The sequence below is a fragment of the Mesoplodon bidens genome, assembly GCF_964165515.1.
Source record: "Mesoplodon bidens genome assembly, contig: HAP1_SCAFFOLD_103, whole genome shotgun sequence".
In the NCBI taxonomy this organism is placed as follows: domain Eukaryota; kingdom Metazoa; phylum Chordata; class Mammalia; order Artiodactyla; family Ziphiidae; genus Mesoplodon; species Mesoplodon bidens.
The window spans coordinates 424,553-440,955 of record NW_027672700.1 but is presented as its reverse complement, the minus strand read 5'-3'; the positions used below and the strand labels follow the sequence as shown (position 1 = coordinate 440,955).

The 16,403-nt window shown below is 44.2% G+C and overlaps 2 protein-coding genes across 2 annotated transcripts in view; both read right to left on the bottom strand.

The window, feature by feature from the left end:
* Positions 1–16,403, bottom strand: part of LOC308609790 (forkhead-associated domain-containing protein 1-like) — a gene marked incomplete at its 3' end in the record, with an annotated part of 332,609 nt that overhangs the window by 56,343 nt on the left and 259,863 nt on the right.
* Positions 1–16,403, bottom strand: part of LOC308609807 (forkhead-associated domain-containing protein 1-like) — an 80,335-nt gene that overhangs the window by 48,390 nt on the left and 15,542 nt on the right. Inside the window, exon 2 of the mRNA XM_081259108.1 lies at positions 11,687–11,893. Coding sequence (XP_081115234.1) covers positions 11,687–11,893 — 207 coding nt within the window. The remainder of the gene's footprint in view (positions 1–11,686; positions 11,894–16,403) is intronic.

The following is a 16,403-nucleotide window of genomic DNA, read 5'->3' as shown; positions in this document are numbered from 1 at the left end:
GCCACTGTGTAGAGAAGCCACAGATGTGCCACAGACTGTGCTGGGCACTTAATGCATGTGGTCTCATCTGATCTCCAGAATAATCTTGCAGGAGGCATTTTACCCCTCATTGTGTGGATTAAGAAACTGAAGCTCAGAGAGGTTAAATGACTTGCCCAAGGTCTCACAGCCAGGAAGTGGTGACACTATTTGACTCCAATACCTGTGCTCTTAGGACTTCTAGGTTACTCGAAGTCATGATTTATTACCTGCTTTCCATACTCACAAACGGATCTTAGACGATTGGTTAGTGAATGATAGGATATTTTCCAAGTTAAAAAAAGGAAATGAACATTAGATGGTGTGACAAAACACAAGACATCGCATGGGCTACTTAGAAATGGGATTTTCTAGGAACACTGACAACTGTCTTATGGAAGTGTTATTCTTTCTGGTACATGCCACGCCCTGGAAGCAGCTCAGAGGACCCCAGCCTCCATCCGGGAAGACCTGTGGTATGTTCACTGCTGTACCAGAGGAGTGCTGGGGCCAGCTGGTACCCGCCCACGAGAACTGATTGTTAAATGTCCAGGAATTTTGCCAACTGGTTGAGAAACACAGCCATTAATAAGAATTAACTTACATAAGTTTACAATTAAATTATATTAGAATCAAAGGTGATACAAACTTAAAAGTCACCCCTTCCTAATTATTTTACTCTATTTTATTGTTACCTATGCTCTTGAGGTTATTTCACTCTACTATATGTTTCTGTTGGAAATGTTACATAGTAATGTGTTACCACACCTCTCTTTCCTTCTCTGTATTCAGGGATGTGTCATTGGGAGCTTGAAATTGACCGTGGAGGGCGTATTACACCATAGAAATCAGGAAATGTTATAAATGAGGACTTGGTTTTTAAAAAGTTTTATAAATAGGTTTAATAATGGTGGTACATGTAGAGCTTGATTTTGTTTGTTTGTTTGTTTTGTTGATTGCCTAGACTTAAGACGGTAATGGAGAAAACGTTAACAATGCAGATTATACAAAAGCATGTTGTGTTTTAGCCGTTATGTTATGAATAGAGCAAAAAATTGGGGAAACGTTCTTCGAGTATTTAAAAATTATTATCTGATGCAGCAACAAAGTCACTCATGTCACTGATGAACATGTGAAGTTCTAACGTCTTTCTTTTTTCACTTGTATTATTCATAAATCCAAAATATACAAAAATACCCACCAGTGCTCAGGTTGGGAACTCTCTCATTCGTCAACTGCAATGAGAAATTGGCTATGGATACAAGAGTTCACCTAAAGTCAATGAAAGCATTCTGTGAGACTCAGCTGGCTATATAGAATTTACAAGAAAGAGTACTGTATATCTTGTTACATGGAAAGACTGTGCTACACATTCTTTATATCAGTAAACCTTATGCTATGCATCCATGTACTTTACTTTTCCCAGAGAGCTGGTCATTAAATATTTACCAGCCAACCTCTGGCTGTGCTGGCACCCAGCAGAGTGCCTGCTACTCATGGTAGGTGTTCGCTGACTGAGCTGAACAGTTGGCAAATGGAGTGTAAATAAAAAGCACTTTGATTCTGGGGCTGGGATGGGGAAAACACATGCTAAGCCTGGCGCATCTTGTAACAGCAGAGAGTAAGGAAGTGCCCAAAACGAAAAGGTGGGGAGATGCTCAAGGACACAGCAAGCAATCTGAAAGAGCTCCCAGTGGCCAAGGCTGGAAGAATTTGAGCGATGAACAAGTTAATGACTATTGGATTATAATTCAAAGTGTAAAATCAGTATACATGGATCCATACCGACATAGATACATTAGTGAGTAAATACATAAAGGAGGGAGAAGAGACCGGCTTCCTTACAGAAGAATTTAACATACATAGATGTGGAGCTTAATTCCCACAGTATGGAAGGGCCTGGGGGGTAGGGGTGATGGTGGCGAGCAGGCACACTGACCGCAGCATGGAGGAGCCATGGACCTGGAAAGACAGAATGGAGACTAGAAAACATGGCCAGTAGAACTCAGAAGCCAGCAGAGGGGGCTACATGGTGCCAGGACAAATGGCCTTTATCTCAACAGCTCCCGGGATGTCACCGTAACTCAGAGACGGATAATAATTCTATGTCCCCAAGAAAAGGGTAAATCAGGTACGGGGTTTCAGTGTGAGAAATCAGGGTTATACATTTAGAACACAGAACCGCCAAGTTATACATCATTTTTAGGTTTTGGAACTTAAAAGAATTAAGTCCCTTTGAGCTGTTCAGAAAAGCCATTCGTACTTAAAAGAATTAAGTCCCTTTGAGCTGTTCAGAAAAGCCATTCGTTTGGGGTTTTCCCAGCTGTGTTCAAGGAGATCTGGCCCATCTAATTTTCCCATTTTCTTGTAAATCTTCAATCTTACGGTTTTTCCTTTCCTTTCAAGTTCTAATCAGCTTCCTGGTCAGTCCATAAAATGGGAAATAGAATCTAATGAGAAAACAGCCGGATTTTTGCAAATAGCTTTTGCTACCCCTAGACTTGGCCTGCTTCAATTCGGTCTTGCCAGATAGAGAGATGGAATGAATGAATGAATGAATGAATGAATGATCATCAACTAAGTTCAGAGAAGGAGCAACGTGGTTCTGATTTGGTAACAAAGGGTGTGGTCTGCCAGAGGAAGCAGGACGCGGCCCGGTTCCTGGCCGGGTACGGGTTCTGTCTCAGCAGGATGCTAAGGGTTCAGCCCGCGCTCCCGTCTCAACCTCCCCCGATGTCATCTGCATCGCCTGTAGACATCTGGTGACAACACAGCCTCAGGGGTCCTTTTGTGTGAGTTTCTGCTGCAGAGGCCGAGCCTGAGGCTGTCTGCTGCCCCGTGCCCTCCACTTCACTGGTCTCGGGAAATCGCCTTTGATATAAAACACCCAGCCTCAGGAGTTCTCATCACATAAGTAAGTCCCCATGGGACCTGTAAGAGCACAGGGTAGAGGAAATCCTACAAGGTCAGGTAGGAGATGACAAAGCTTGACCAGAAAGAGGCTTTGTTCTGAAGGGCACCATACTCTCTGGTCATTCACTCAGTTGCCGGCTTCTCAACTCCCGGTACAGTAAAGCCACATCCTCCTCAACAACGGGCCCTATTCAGAGGTCCCAGGAATGTGGAAACACCACCCTTCTTGGGGATGGACAACTAAGGCCCAGACTCTGAGCTTCTCATCACACCTGTTCACCACAGGAGAGAAATGAGCAACTCTGCTTCCTTGGAGACTGGCCTGGGACTTTTCCAATGGAAAAGTGGATTATTCATCATTTTCCTCCCCCCAGATCCCTGGTGGCAAATCCCGTTAGGAAGGCTCCACTTAGGCAATAGGAATGCTTCCTAATGTCATGGACATCTTCTTTGTTTTTGCCTCCCCCGCATCCATTTCTTCCATCTTCTGGATGGGCACCTTAATTTTTTTGCAGGGAAGACACCCTTTCCCTGACAATCCTGAGTCCATAGAACTCTGACCCTTCCACCCCAGGGGTGAGACCATAACCCAGGCCTGGCCAATCAGAGCATTCCTGGCCCCTGGCCTCAGTGATTGGTTCAGGGGAAGCCACGTGATCCAAGCCACTATCAATGAAGATGCTGGCTCTTTCCCTGGAACTGCTACTTTGTAGGGTGCTGGGGCTGCTGCTGGCCACTTTCCTACAGGTGAGGCAAGAGTCTGTCTGAGATTGGGAAGCTAACAGGGAAGAAAGAGTCAGATTCCTGACCATGATTTGGGCGCCTGGATCCAGCTGGGCCTAAGCTGCAGCTTTTGGCCTTTTCAGTTCCATGAGCTTTTTTTTTTTTTTTTTTGCCTAGGCTAGTTTTAGTTGGTTTTCTGACACTTGCAAACAATCAAATTTCCTGGACAGTATGCTTATTGAGACTTTAGCATAAGCATCACTATGTACTCAGAGTGAAAGTTGTTTTAAAGGTTATGACATGCTCAAATAAAACCCACCAGACTGTCATCATGCACCAAATTTACCTTTCAACTTATAAAAGTAAAGCAGCATCTCCAGAGAAGAATGATTTAAGACCAAGGAACCAATCATAAGACAAGTAGTAAAACGCTGCTTAGAGAAACTTTGATAGATAAATAGCTCTTTAGCTACAGCAGGCTTCAGACTACAAACCCCAAATTTCTGCTTCAAAAGTGACTCAGGGAAGACATTCCATAGTTTCATTTATTTCGTTTTTTGGACTCACTGTGCACTTGTGGGATCTTAGTTACCTGACCAGGAACTGAACCCAGGTCCTCAGCAGTGAGAGCACTGAGTCCTAACCACTGGACCACCAGGGAATTCCCAACATTCCACAGTTTTAAAAGAAAACTTTCCAGTTGAAGAAACAGGTAAAATTTATAATATGCATCTGTTGTATATATAATATGTTAATGTCTAGTATATTTATCAGATCCATGTCCATGTAATTATATTATTACTATATTTGCAAATGCATATATATGTGTATGTATACTCAGAACCACATATTTCCAGCTCTTTTTTAAAGAGGTATTGAAAAGACTGTTCAAAATTTATTTTTCCAGCTTGTCTGTTTCTTCTTATTCCTCAGTAAACTTAAGCAATTAACCAGCACATTTCCTGGCACACAGTAAGGCTCAATCTGAGTGAGTTCTTTCTCCCCAGCTCCCCCCTCTATTTTAAGTTCTTCTTTTAGAAACCAAGTCAAATGAAAGAGGCAGTACTGCATACTGTTACAAGCAGAGGCTAGTGAACGTTTTCTGTAGAGCCAGACAGAAAGCATTTCCAGCCCTGTGTGCCATATGATCTGCCCAGCTTACTCTGCCGTTGTAGCCGACAACACAGGCAATACTGAAATGAATGGGATGGCTGTGTTCCCAGGAAACTTTACAGAAACAGCCAATGGCCTGCACTTGGCCCTGGGCCATAACGTGCCGACCTCGTGTTAAGACCTTGGGATCTGGCATCACACAGACTCTGGTCCGGCTCCCGGCTCTGCTCCTCCTCTGTGACCCTGACGAGTGTGTCATTTCTGTGCCTTGTCTGTAAGACACAGGGATACTAACAGCCATTTCTTAGTCTGTGAGAAGTGCATGAGATAGTGCACGTGACATGCTGGGAACACTTCCTGGTCCATAATAAATGAGCATAAAACATTAGCCATCAGGTATGATCATCATTGTCAAAAAAGAAGAAGAAAGGGGGCAACTGAATTTGTCCAGGAACGGCAGCAATATCCCTAGTAAAGAGTTAGTGGGTAGACTTCCCTGGGGGCGCAGTGGTTAAGAATCCGCCTGCCAATGCAGGGGACAGGGATTCGAGCCCTGGTCCAGGAAGATCCCACATGCCGCGGAGCAACTAAGCCCATGGGCCACAACTACTGAACCTGTGCTCTAGAGCCCGCAAGCCACAACTACTGAGCCCGCGTGACACAACTACTGAAGCCCACGCACCTAGAGCCCATGCTCCGCAACAAGAGAAGCGACCGCAATGAGAGACCCGCGCACTGCAACGAAGGGTAGCCCCCGCTCGCCGCAACTAGAGAAAGCCCGCGCGCATCAACGAAGACCCAACACAGCCAAAAATAAATAAATAAAATAAATAAAATAATTAAAGAAAAAACAGTTAGTGGAGCCAAGGACTTCCCTGGCCGTCCAGTGGTTAAGACTCCACGCTTCCAATGCAGGTGGTGCAGGTTTGATCCCCGGTTGAGGAACTAAGATCCTGCGTTAGTGCAGCCTAAAAATAAGTTAGTGGAGCCAAACAAGCAAGGAAGCCAGGTAACTGAAAATGCATTTTCTTCTATTATCAGTGGCTTTCGTTTTTACCCACATAATGAATCATCCCCTGTCAGCGTGTGAAATTACAGGTTGGACTGGGAATTGCAAGACCTTCCTTAACCGCTGGGCAGTGAAGGACCTGCCTGGGCTCTCACGGCCCCACGATGCTTCATGCTATTAGGAAAAGCCTCCAAAAGACTCAGGAGAGCTGGCTTTTAATCCTGGCTCTGGATCTATAGGACTGATGCCTAACCTTGGGGAAGTCGCTGAAACTCTCTGAGCCTCAGTTTATGCCATGATAGGGGTGGTCCCAGGGACCTCTATAAAAACAACTGAAGGGGGAAAGGGGACCTGGGATTAATGAGTAGCTCCTTGGCAGACATTGGAAATTGAAGCTCAGAAAGGTAAAGCTAGTTGCAGCTGGCATTTCAACTTGGGTCCATCCAACTCCAAAGCCCTTGCTTTCTCGATTGTGTTCTGCAGAGCTTCCCCATTAAAGCAGCAAGGAATATTGGCCGACAGAGGGCGCGCTTCTCACAAGACAGAACGTCAGGACATTGCAGGGACAGAAGACAGTATCCAGGAGCCACGTGGGAGAGCCTGGCTGGACTGGGAACAGGGCAGAGCAGGCTACAGGGAAGGCCAGACACAGGCAGTCATGGGGATGGGGGCTGCCGCCAAGGAGCTGTCAACCCCCTCATGGAACAACTCGGCACGTCATTTGTGGCGCCTGGCTTCCTTTTTCATTCTGGCCATTTCCATCAGTTTTGCCGTATTTCAGAACAGAGAGAGACATGATTGATACATATGGGTGACGTGGGTTTCCTTACTCAGCTGCCTTGTAAGAACGGCGCCACTGTGACTAGCACAGCTTGTTTCCACACCTCCTTTCCCAGAGCTCAGAAAGCACGAGTAAAGGCAACAACGAACAAAACCCACAACACGGCAGCACACCTGACTCTGGGACTTCAATTTCCCACGCCTGGTGCCAAGACTCTATGGGATTAATCAACGGTTGCTTCAGGGCATTGCAGATGGCCCTGCGGGTTATGTACTGCACAACTTCAGTGGGCGCCATCCACATGGACTACGTTGTGAATGGTGACCCTGGAGTTGTGCAACGTGGCAGCCCTAGGTTATACTTTGATGAGAGAGCTATAATTTACACAGTATGGTCCTGGGGGCTTCCCTGGTGGCGCAGTGGTTGAGAGTCCACCTGCCGATGCAGGGGACACGGGTTTGTGCCCCAGTCCCAGATGATCCCACATGCCGCGGAGCAGCTGGACTTGTGCGCCATGGCCGCTGAGCCTGCACGTGCAGAGCCTGGGCTCTGCAACGGGAGAGGCCACAACAGTGAGAGGCCCGCGACCACAAAAAAAAAAAAAAAAAAGAATGGTCCTAGGCACAACCTGGCTGCCAATGCACTTTGTCAAACAAAAGTTTTTCTTTATATTTTTCCATCTTGTATGTTATTCTAAGGGTAATTTATCTGCAAATGTATTTATCTGCTAGCGGGGGCAGGTTTTGGGAGGTTTCCCTGTCCAAAAGGACACTTACAAAGGAGGCATCTTGGCTGCTCCATGCTGGTTTGCTTGACTCTAAAGCTGAGGGTTATCATGTGCTTATTAGGTGCCAGACGCTGGACTAAGCAATTTACACACTTTGCCCACTTAATTCCACAGTCACTCAAGGTGGTAGGAACTATTGTTACAGGAGTGGGGACCGAGGCCCTGAGAGGTAGATGATTTGTGCACGTCCAGTATAAAAGCCGGTCAAGAGCAGGGCTGGGACGGCGCTGGAGTCAGCCTGACCTCAGGGCACGTGCTCTAACCACTGAGACATCTGCAAACACATCTGGATTCCTAACCGCCCGCACTTCCCCCGCCTCCCCCAATAAAATGCCGTCACACCCTCCTCTACTGGTTAGGGTCACCACAAAGCCTGAAATAAATGCTTTCATTTGGGAACTCTTTGTCGGGAGAAGAACAGTTCTCATCATACTGAATCTGTATGATATCACGGCAGTCCTCCGTGGAAACTCCATACAAGGAGGAAAAACAGCGCCCTCACCAGGGACCCCAAAGTCAATTGGAAACAAGAATAGGCCGGAAGCAAGAGGGCCACGAATTTTTTAGAAAAACTGGGCTTCAAAATATTTGATGAGCGATGCTCTTCAATACCTCTCCCTTTTCCCCTCTTCCTTTCTCTTCTTTTAAATAGCCAGCAGGTTGGGGTCATCAGGAAGTGGAATTTGTAGGAAGGTGTCAGTCAGTCCACAGGCCGCCCTCACACGGACGCTGCAAAGGACCCCTCCATGAATATGAGCATCATGGATGGAAGCTTCTCAAGCTGGGGACACCCCGGCAGAGAGCGCTTTTGAGAAGATGGGGCTGTGGAGAGTCCTGCAAAGTGCCCTGGGCACAGGCCAGGGCAACACTTGTGCAGCTGCCTGCAGTCAACCGAGGAATGAAGCAAGGTGCAAGTGCGTGTAGGAATAAGAATTGAAAAAATCCGTGTATATTCGAGAGACCGTGAGAGTATGCTTTCCTCGGTGTGAAAACCAGTCAAGGCTACTGCTCCAGCTAGCATCAGACTAAATGGTTTTCTCCCCTCCTTTTTCCGCAAGTGGGGATAGTGTTTAATTTGCACTGACTAGCTGTGTGGCCCTGGGGAAATTACTTAACCTCTCTGAGTTTCGGATTCCTTGTCTGTCAAATAGGGATCATGGGAGAACCCATCTCATAGGTTGCTATGAGCGTGAAATAAGGGAGAGCAGGTGAATTGCTTAGCACAGTGCTGTTCACGTCAGTGATTCCTCCTGCTGCTCTCCTGGTTTCTCTTCTTACAAAGCATCTTCTTCCGTCTTATCTACTCAAGGTTAGAGGTCGTCATCACTTTTTCCCACAATTATATAAGAAGCACCTTGTAAAATAAAGTCCCCATTCCATAGTTGTACACCCGTGTGCATAACAAACTTACTCAAAATGGCCAAAAGGTGGAAGCAACCCAAGTGGCCATGGATGGATGAACAGGTAAACAAAATGTGGTGAATCCATACAATGAAATATTCAACTGGAATGAACCATGAGGATATCATACTAAGTGAAATAAGATGGTCACAAAAGGACAAACAATGTAAGATACCATTTATATGAGGAACCTAGAATAGTCCAATTCACAGACACAGAAAGCATGGTGGGAGGGGAGGAAGGAAGCAGGGGGTTTGATGTGATGGGCATAGAGTTTCAGTTTGGGAAGATGAACAAAGTTCTGAAGATGGATGGGGGTGATGGCTGCACAACAGTGTGAATAGATTTAATGCCACTGTGAACTGTACACTGAAACATGGTTAAAATGGTAAATTTTATGTGTATTTTACCATAATTTTGAAAATTAAAAGTTAAAAACAAGCCCCAAAATGAAATACCTCCAAGGTTTCTCCGAGGTTTGGGGTGATAGAAATGGAGGAAAATGTTCTGAGAGCAGGTTGTGGTGATGGCTGCACAACTCCATCAATATATTCAAATTGATTAAATTGGACACTTCAAATGGGTGAAGTTTCTGTTATGTAAATTGTACTTCAGTGAAGCTGTTAAGAGCAAGCAAGCAAACAAACACATGCTGTGATCCGGAGGAAACTTTGGAGGATGAAGGAGCTGTTCACTGTCTTGATTGTGGCTATGGTTTCACAGGTGTACCCATATGTAAAACCCCATCCACTTACAGACTTTAAACATGTGCTGTTTATTGCATGTCAATTATATCTTACTAAAGCTGTGTTTTATAAAGGCAGAAGAGTATTCCATATATAACGAACTCCTTATAATATATTAAACTCCTTAGAATATATTAAACAATATAATTTATTAAACAATGCCCCCTTTGGATGGAAATTTAGGTTTCAAATTTTATGCCCCTATAAATAATAGTTCAATAAATATCTTTGTAGGAAAAAAGAAGAAAAAAATGCAGATATTGTTTGCTGCTCCCCCTCTTCTTCTCCCCACGGGCAAGCCACAACGTCAGAATTTCCCAGGGAGGGGGCCTGGGAACCTGTAATTTGACTGAACATTCCTGAAAAATTCTTGGAATCAGACATGTTGGGGCACATTGAATCAAACTTCATGAACTTGGATTTTCAGGCTTGGGAGTGTGAAATCCCCTTTTCTTTGATCCCTAAAAAATTCTGTAAGTGTTCCATACAAATGATTCTAAATTTCGGTTTCCCTCCTATTGGCGGTGCATCAGAATCATCAGGGAGCTTGTGAGAATGCATATTCCCAGGCCCTACTCCCAGGGAGGATGTGTATGGTTGCCAGATTTCGCATAAAGAAAGAAATGAATAAATCAATATATAATAAACTATAGGGTGTCCGTTAAATCTGAATTTCAGATAAACACCAAATAATTTTTTTAGCATAAGTGGTTCCTTGCAATAGTTGGGCCACACCTGTACATAAAAATTATTTGTTGCTTATCTGAAATTCAGATTTAACTGGGTGTCCTGTATTTCATCTGGGAATCCTAAGTATGAGTCCTCAGGCCTGGGGTGAAGCCCAGATCTGCACTGTTGGTCTGCTCCCCACGTGCTTCTGACGAGGGGGATCCTTAGAACCCATGTTGAGAACCCCTGATCAGGTCAACACCTTCTGGGTCAGGAGCCCCTCCTCAGGGCGGCCAGTGGATCCCAGTGCATCCCACAAGTGAGCACACTTTAATGTTGGTCCAAGGAGGAAAAGGGGGCTGAGAAGCAGCAGGAGAAAACTGTCCCAGGTTTTCAAAGCCAAACGTGGTGGATGCGGTGTCACGGGCCCTGCAGCCTGAGGGACGGTGCTCATCTTCTCTGAGTGAGTATTTAAGGCTGCCTAGTGGACCCACACCCCAGGATTCTGTCTAGATTCTCTAAACTTTATTTATTTATACCCAGCCTCGTCCCAGAAAGGACTTTAAGCCTCGGAGGTCTCAGTCCATGCAGGGTTCTTGGTGCTGGGGAGTGAGGTTAACACGCCGTCTCTCTGGGACACACACGACAGGTATTCATTGTGTGCTCACCACGAATGGGCATTATTCTGGGAGTTTTACAACGATAACCATCTCATTTAGCCCTCGAGATAAGCCTGCAAGGTCATTGCTGTCGTTGGCCCCATTTTGTAGATGAGGAAACCGAGGTTCCGAGGGGTCCAATGGTTTGTGCAAGAGCGCACCGAGTAGGCCAGTGGCAGAGCTGGGGTTCTGACCCAGGACTGTGTTGCTAACCAGCCCCCATCCTGCCTCCCTACTGAACCAGATACTTCTTGTCACTGAGCTTTGCTGGGCGAATTTTGGGTTACGTTCCGCTTAACCTGGGGCCGTACTTTAGGTCCTGATCCCGGGAACATTTCTGATCCGGTGTGATAACAGCTGGCAGGCCTTGAGCGTCTACTCTGGCCAGAGACTTTGACTTTTTATACATAGATACTCTCTCAACGCCCTGCACCGCTGAGAAGACCCAGACCCAGGCATACAGAGAAGCCTGGCCGAGGTCACAAAGCTAGGAAGTTGCAGAGCACTGATCTGCCTAAAAAGGAAGCATCCATCTCTGCATCTTCAAAAGCACACACTTGCTTTCCACCTCCCCTCGCCAAGCTTCACTTTTCAGGAAAACGCTCTCGCTCCAGGCTGGTCGCTAGGCAACCCTTGCATGTAATTCCACGAAATGCCCAGAAGAGGGCGCGAGGACTCGCTCTCCCCGGGCACCCACGCGATGGGGCTGAACTTCGCAGAATCGCGAAAGCAAGAGTGACGCGCTCCAGACGAACTCCACCTGTGGCCGTACCCGAGCCCTAGGCTGCACGGAAGGTGACACAACACGGCACCTCTGCACCCCACCCCACCCCACCCCACCCCACCCCCGCAGGGGCCTGGACTCACCGAGGCTGGGTTTTCGATGACCAGTTCGTAGGTCAGCCCTCTGGACCCAAACCTCAGGATGTCTCCGGGTAGGAGCTTCACAGCCACGTTCTGAATGTGGCACTCATTGACGAACGTGCCGTTGCAGGAATTGAAGTCGTGGAGAACAAAGCTGCTTTCGGCCTCATTATATTCAATGAGTGCGTGATGGTTGTCGACGTCTGCAGACTGAAATGCAGAAGGGGGACAGTCAGAGCCAGCAATAACAGGAATAACAAGGAATAACTAGTGCCACTGACACTGGGGGCCCCAATGTGCTAACCACTTCATCTGGCTGGACAGTCACTGCAATCCTCATTTTAAGAGGAGGATGCTGAGGGTCAGAGAGGTTAAGTGACTTGCCTAAGGCCACACAGGTAGTGAGTGGAGGGTCACCAGACCCTGACAGCAGACCCAGAATAGATGCCCAGTTTTGGGGTAGGGCGTCAGGCAACACAGAGGCAAGAGGGAACTCGGGGGGAATTGGCCAGGAATTGGCCACTTGATAGTTCTCTGATCCCATGCAAGGATCCTTTTGGTTGTCCCGAGTGGCAAGACAGCAGAAATGGCCCAACACAAACCAGAAAGGTCAGTTGGCAAGTGACAACTGTCCATTTACTGCAAGTGTTAAAGTTAAGGGGAGGTCTTGTAATAATTGTTGTTTGTTCTATTCATTTTTAAAATAACATGTTTTTTGTAATAATGCAGAAAATGAGAACTAGAGAAAAACACAAAGAAGACATTAAAATCACTTAGACTCCCGTCCCCCAGAGGCAGGCACCGAGAAGACAGTGGTTCACATCCTTCCAGTCTTTTCTCTATGCTTACAATCTTTTTAAAAAGTTTAAACACAATTGAGCTCACACCACAAAACATAGTTTTATAACTACCTTTTAAAAGCCTTGGTGTACAATGAAGGTTTTTCCCATGTGCTTAATTCTTACTGTTGCTTCTTAAAAGCTAATCAGAATTTATCTAACCAAAGATGATCTATTTTTCAATAGGGGCCCTGGTGTGACCACATTTCCCTCAAAAGAGAGAGACCCCAGACAGTGATTTGTCAGTGGCGTCAGAAACCTCCTGTGTAACCACTTTAATAAGAAGAATGAGCAAAACTCGGCACCAAGGAGGAAATATCACATCCCCCCCTGGCCCCGGCGCCCTGGACTATGGGCTGCAGGGCACGTGCGAAGTCCTCTGTCTTCTCAGGACACTGCCTATGAGCCATCCACTCCAGCCTGAGACTTTGCAACTATTTTCTAAGTCAATCTTCTCAGAGTGCCTCATCCAACTTTCATAGAGAGTACTTGGACTTAGAAATCTATACTAATGTCCCACAATATAATTATAACCAATAGCTTATATTAATAATAGCTTATAGTATATGAATAGATAATAATATAACTGCATATATTAGTAGAATATATTAATGACACATTATGTGTAATTACACAAATGCCAGGAAATTTGCTAAGTGCTTTACTGCATTATCCCGTTTCATCTTCACAATAATTCAAAGGGATACTTCCTCATTTCAAAAAAAATTTAATTTTTTATTGAAGTCTAGTTGATTTACAATGTTGTGTTAGTTTCAGGTGTACAGCAAAGTGATTCACTTATACATATATATAATATCTATTCTTTTTCAGATTCTTTTCCATCACAGGTTACTGCAAGATATTGAATATAGTTCCCTGTGCTGTACAGTAGGTCCGATAGTTACTCATTTCTTAGATGAGGAAACTGAGGCATAGAACGATTAAGTGTGCCCACAGTCAGCCACTTTGACTCGCTTGGCTTGTTCCCAGGTTTGCCTGATTCAAATGACTGTGCCTTTACCCACTTTTCAAATTCCTACCAAACACTTTGGCACTTAAAATACTGAAACACAAGAAGAAAGCAGGAGTAGCTCTGTTAATTTCAGGCAGAGCCAACTTCAGAGGAAGGAAAGTTATCAGGGATAAAGAGAGGCGATACATAGTGATAAAGGGGTCAATTCTCCAAGCAGACATAACAGTCCTTCATTGTATGTACCCAACAATAGAGCATCAAAGTATGGAAGGCAAAAACTGATAGGACTGCAAGGAGAAGCAGATGAATCCATCATGGTAGCTGGAGACCTCAACAGCCCTCTGTCAGTGACGGGCAGACCCACCAGGCAGAAAATTAGTAAGAATGAAGTTGAACTGAATAGCACTACCATCATCTGGATCTAACTGGCAACCACACAGCTTCATCCCACAGCAACAAAACACACATCCTTCTCAAGCTCCCATGGAACATTCATGAAGCAGACCACATTCCAGGCCACAAAATATACCTCAACAAATGTAAAAGAATAGAAATTATGCAAAGTACGTTTTCAGAACACAATGGAATTAGGCTAGAAACCAATACCAGAAAGACAGCTGGAAAATCCCCAAATATTTGGAGATTAAACAACACACCTCTAAATAACAGATGGGTCAAGGAGGGAGTCTCATGGGAAATAAAAATTTATTTTGAGCTAAATGAAAATGAAAATACAACCTATGAAAATTTGCAAGATGCAGTGAAAGCAGTGCTTGGAGGGAAGTTTATGGCATTGAAGGCATACATTTGAAAAGATCTAAGCTTCCACCTTATGAAACTAGAGAAAGAAGAGCAATATAAGCCTACCACAAGCACAAGAAAAGAAGCAATGAATGAAATAAAAAGCAGGAAAACAATAGAGAAAAGTCAGCAAAATAAAGAGCTGTTTGGTTTTTTTTTTTTTTTTTTTTGTAAAGATCAATAAAATTGACAAACCTCTAGCAGGATAACCAAGAAAAAAAGAGAGAAGATACAAATTACTCAAATCAGAAATGAAAGCGATGGCATCACTACTGATCTCATGGACACTGAAGGGATAATAAAGGAATATTATGAATAATTCTATGCCCACAGATTTTATAACTTAATGAAGTGGACCATTTCCTTGAAAGACACGATCTACTGAAACTCACACAAGGAGAAATAAATACTCTGAATAGACTCATATCTAGTAAAGAATTTGAATCAATAATGAATAACCTTCCAAAATGGAAAGCACCAGGCCTGGATGGGTTCACTGGTCAATTCTATCAAACATTAAGGAAAGAATGATATCAGTTCTAAATAATCTCTTCCAGAAAATAGAAGAAGAGAGAACACTTCCCAGCTCATTCTGTGAGGCCAAGCTTATTCTAATAGCAAAACCAGATAATGATATTACAAAACAGGAAAATTGCAGACCAATACCTCCCATGAACATAGATGCAAAATCCTCAACAAAATATTAGCAAATTGAATCCAGTGATGTATAAAAAGACTTCTACACCACAGTCAAGTGGGATTTATTCCAGGTATGCAAGGCTGGTTCAACATTTGGAAATCAATTAATGTAATCCATCACATCAACAGCGCAGAGAAGAGAAATCGCATTATCATAACAGTAGATGCAAAAAGAGCATTTGACAAAATTAAACACCATCCATGATAAACTGACAAACCACCGAACCACCACAACAACTCTTGGCAAATTAGGGATGGAGGGGAACTTCCTCAACCTGATAAAGTACATCTATAAAAACCCTAAAGCTAACGTCATATTTAATGGTGAGAACCTAGAAACTTTCCAATTAAGATCAGGAATAAGGTGAAGATGTCCCCTTTCACCACTCATTTTCAACATTGTACTGTATGTCCTAGCTAATGCAACAAGGCAAGAAAAGAGAATAAAAGATAGATTGGGAAGGAAAAAGAAATCTTCTTTGGTGAGGTGTTTGTTCAGATCTTTTGCCCATTTTGCAGATGGCATGATTGTCTATGCAGAAAATCCCAAAGAACCGACAGAAAGCCCTCCTGGAACTAATGAGCAATTGTACCCAGGTGGCAGAATACATGATTAATATACAAAAGTCAATTGCTTTCCTATATACCAACAATGAACAAGTGGAATATGAAATTAAAAACACAACACCAGGGGCTTCCCTGGTGGCGCAGTGGTTGAGAGTCTGCCTGCCGATGCAGGGGACACGGGTTCGTGCCCCGGTCCGGGAAGATCCCACATGCTGCGGAGCGGCTGGGCCTGTGAGCCATGGCAGCTGAGCCTGTGCCTCCAGAGCCTGTGCTCTGCAACGGGAGAGGCCACAACAGTGAGAGGCCCGTGTACCGCCAAAAAAAAAAAAACAACACCATTTACTTTAGCACCAAAAAAAAAAAATGAAGTACTTAGGAATAAATCTAACAAAATACTTAGCTATATGAAGAGGTATATGAAGAAAACTACAAAATATTGATGAAAGAAATCAAAGTAGTCTAAATAAATGAAAAGATATTTCATGTTTATTTGAAATTCCTTAATGATATATGATGTTTAACATCTTTTCATATGCTTATTTGACATCTGTAGATTTTCTTTGGTGAGGTGTCTGTTGAGCTCTTTTGCCCATTTTTAAGTTGGGTTGTTTGGTTTCTTATTGTTGATTTTTAAGACTTATTTATATTGTTTATTAATTTATTTTATTGAAATGTAGTTGATTTACAATGTTGTATTAATTTCTGCTCTACAGCAAAGTGATTCAGTTATACATATATATACATTCTTTTTAAAATATTCTTTTCCATTATGGTTTATCACAGGATATTGAATATAGTTCCCTGTGCTGTACAGTAGGACCTTGTGGTTTCTCCATCCTGG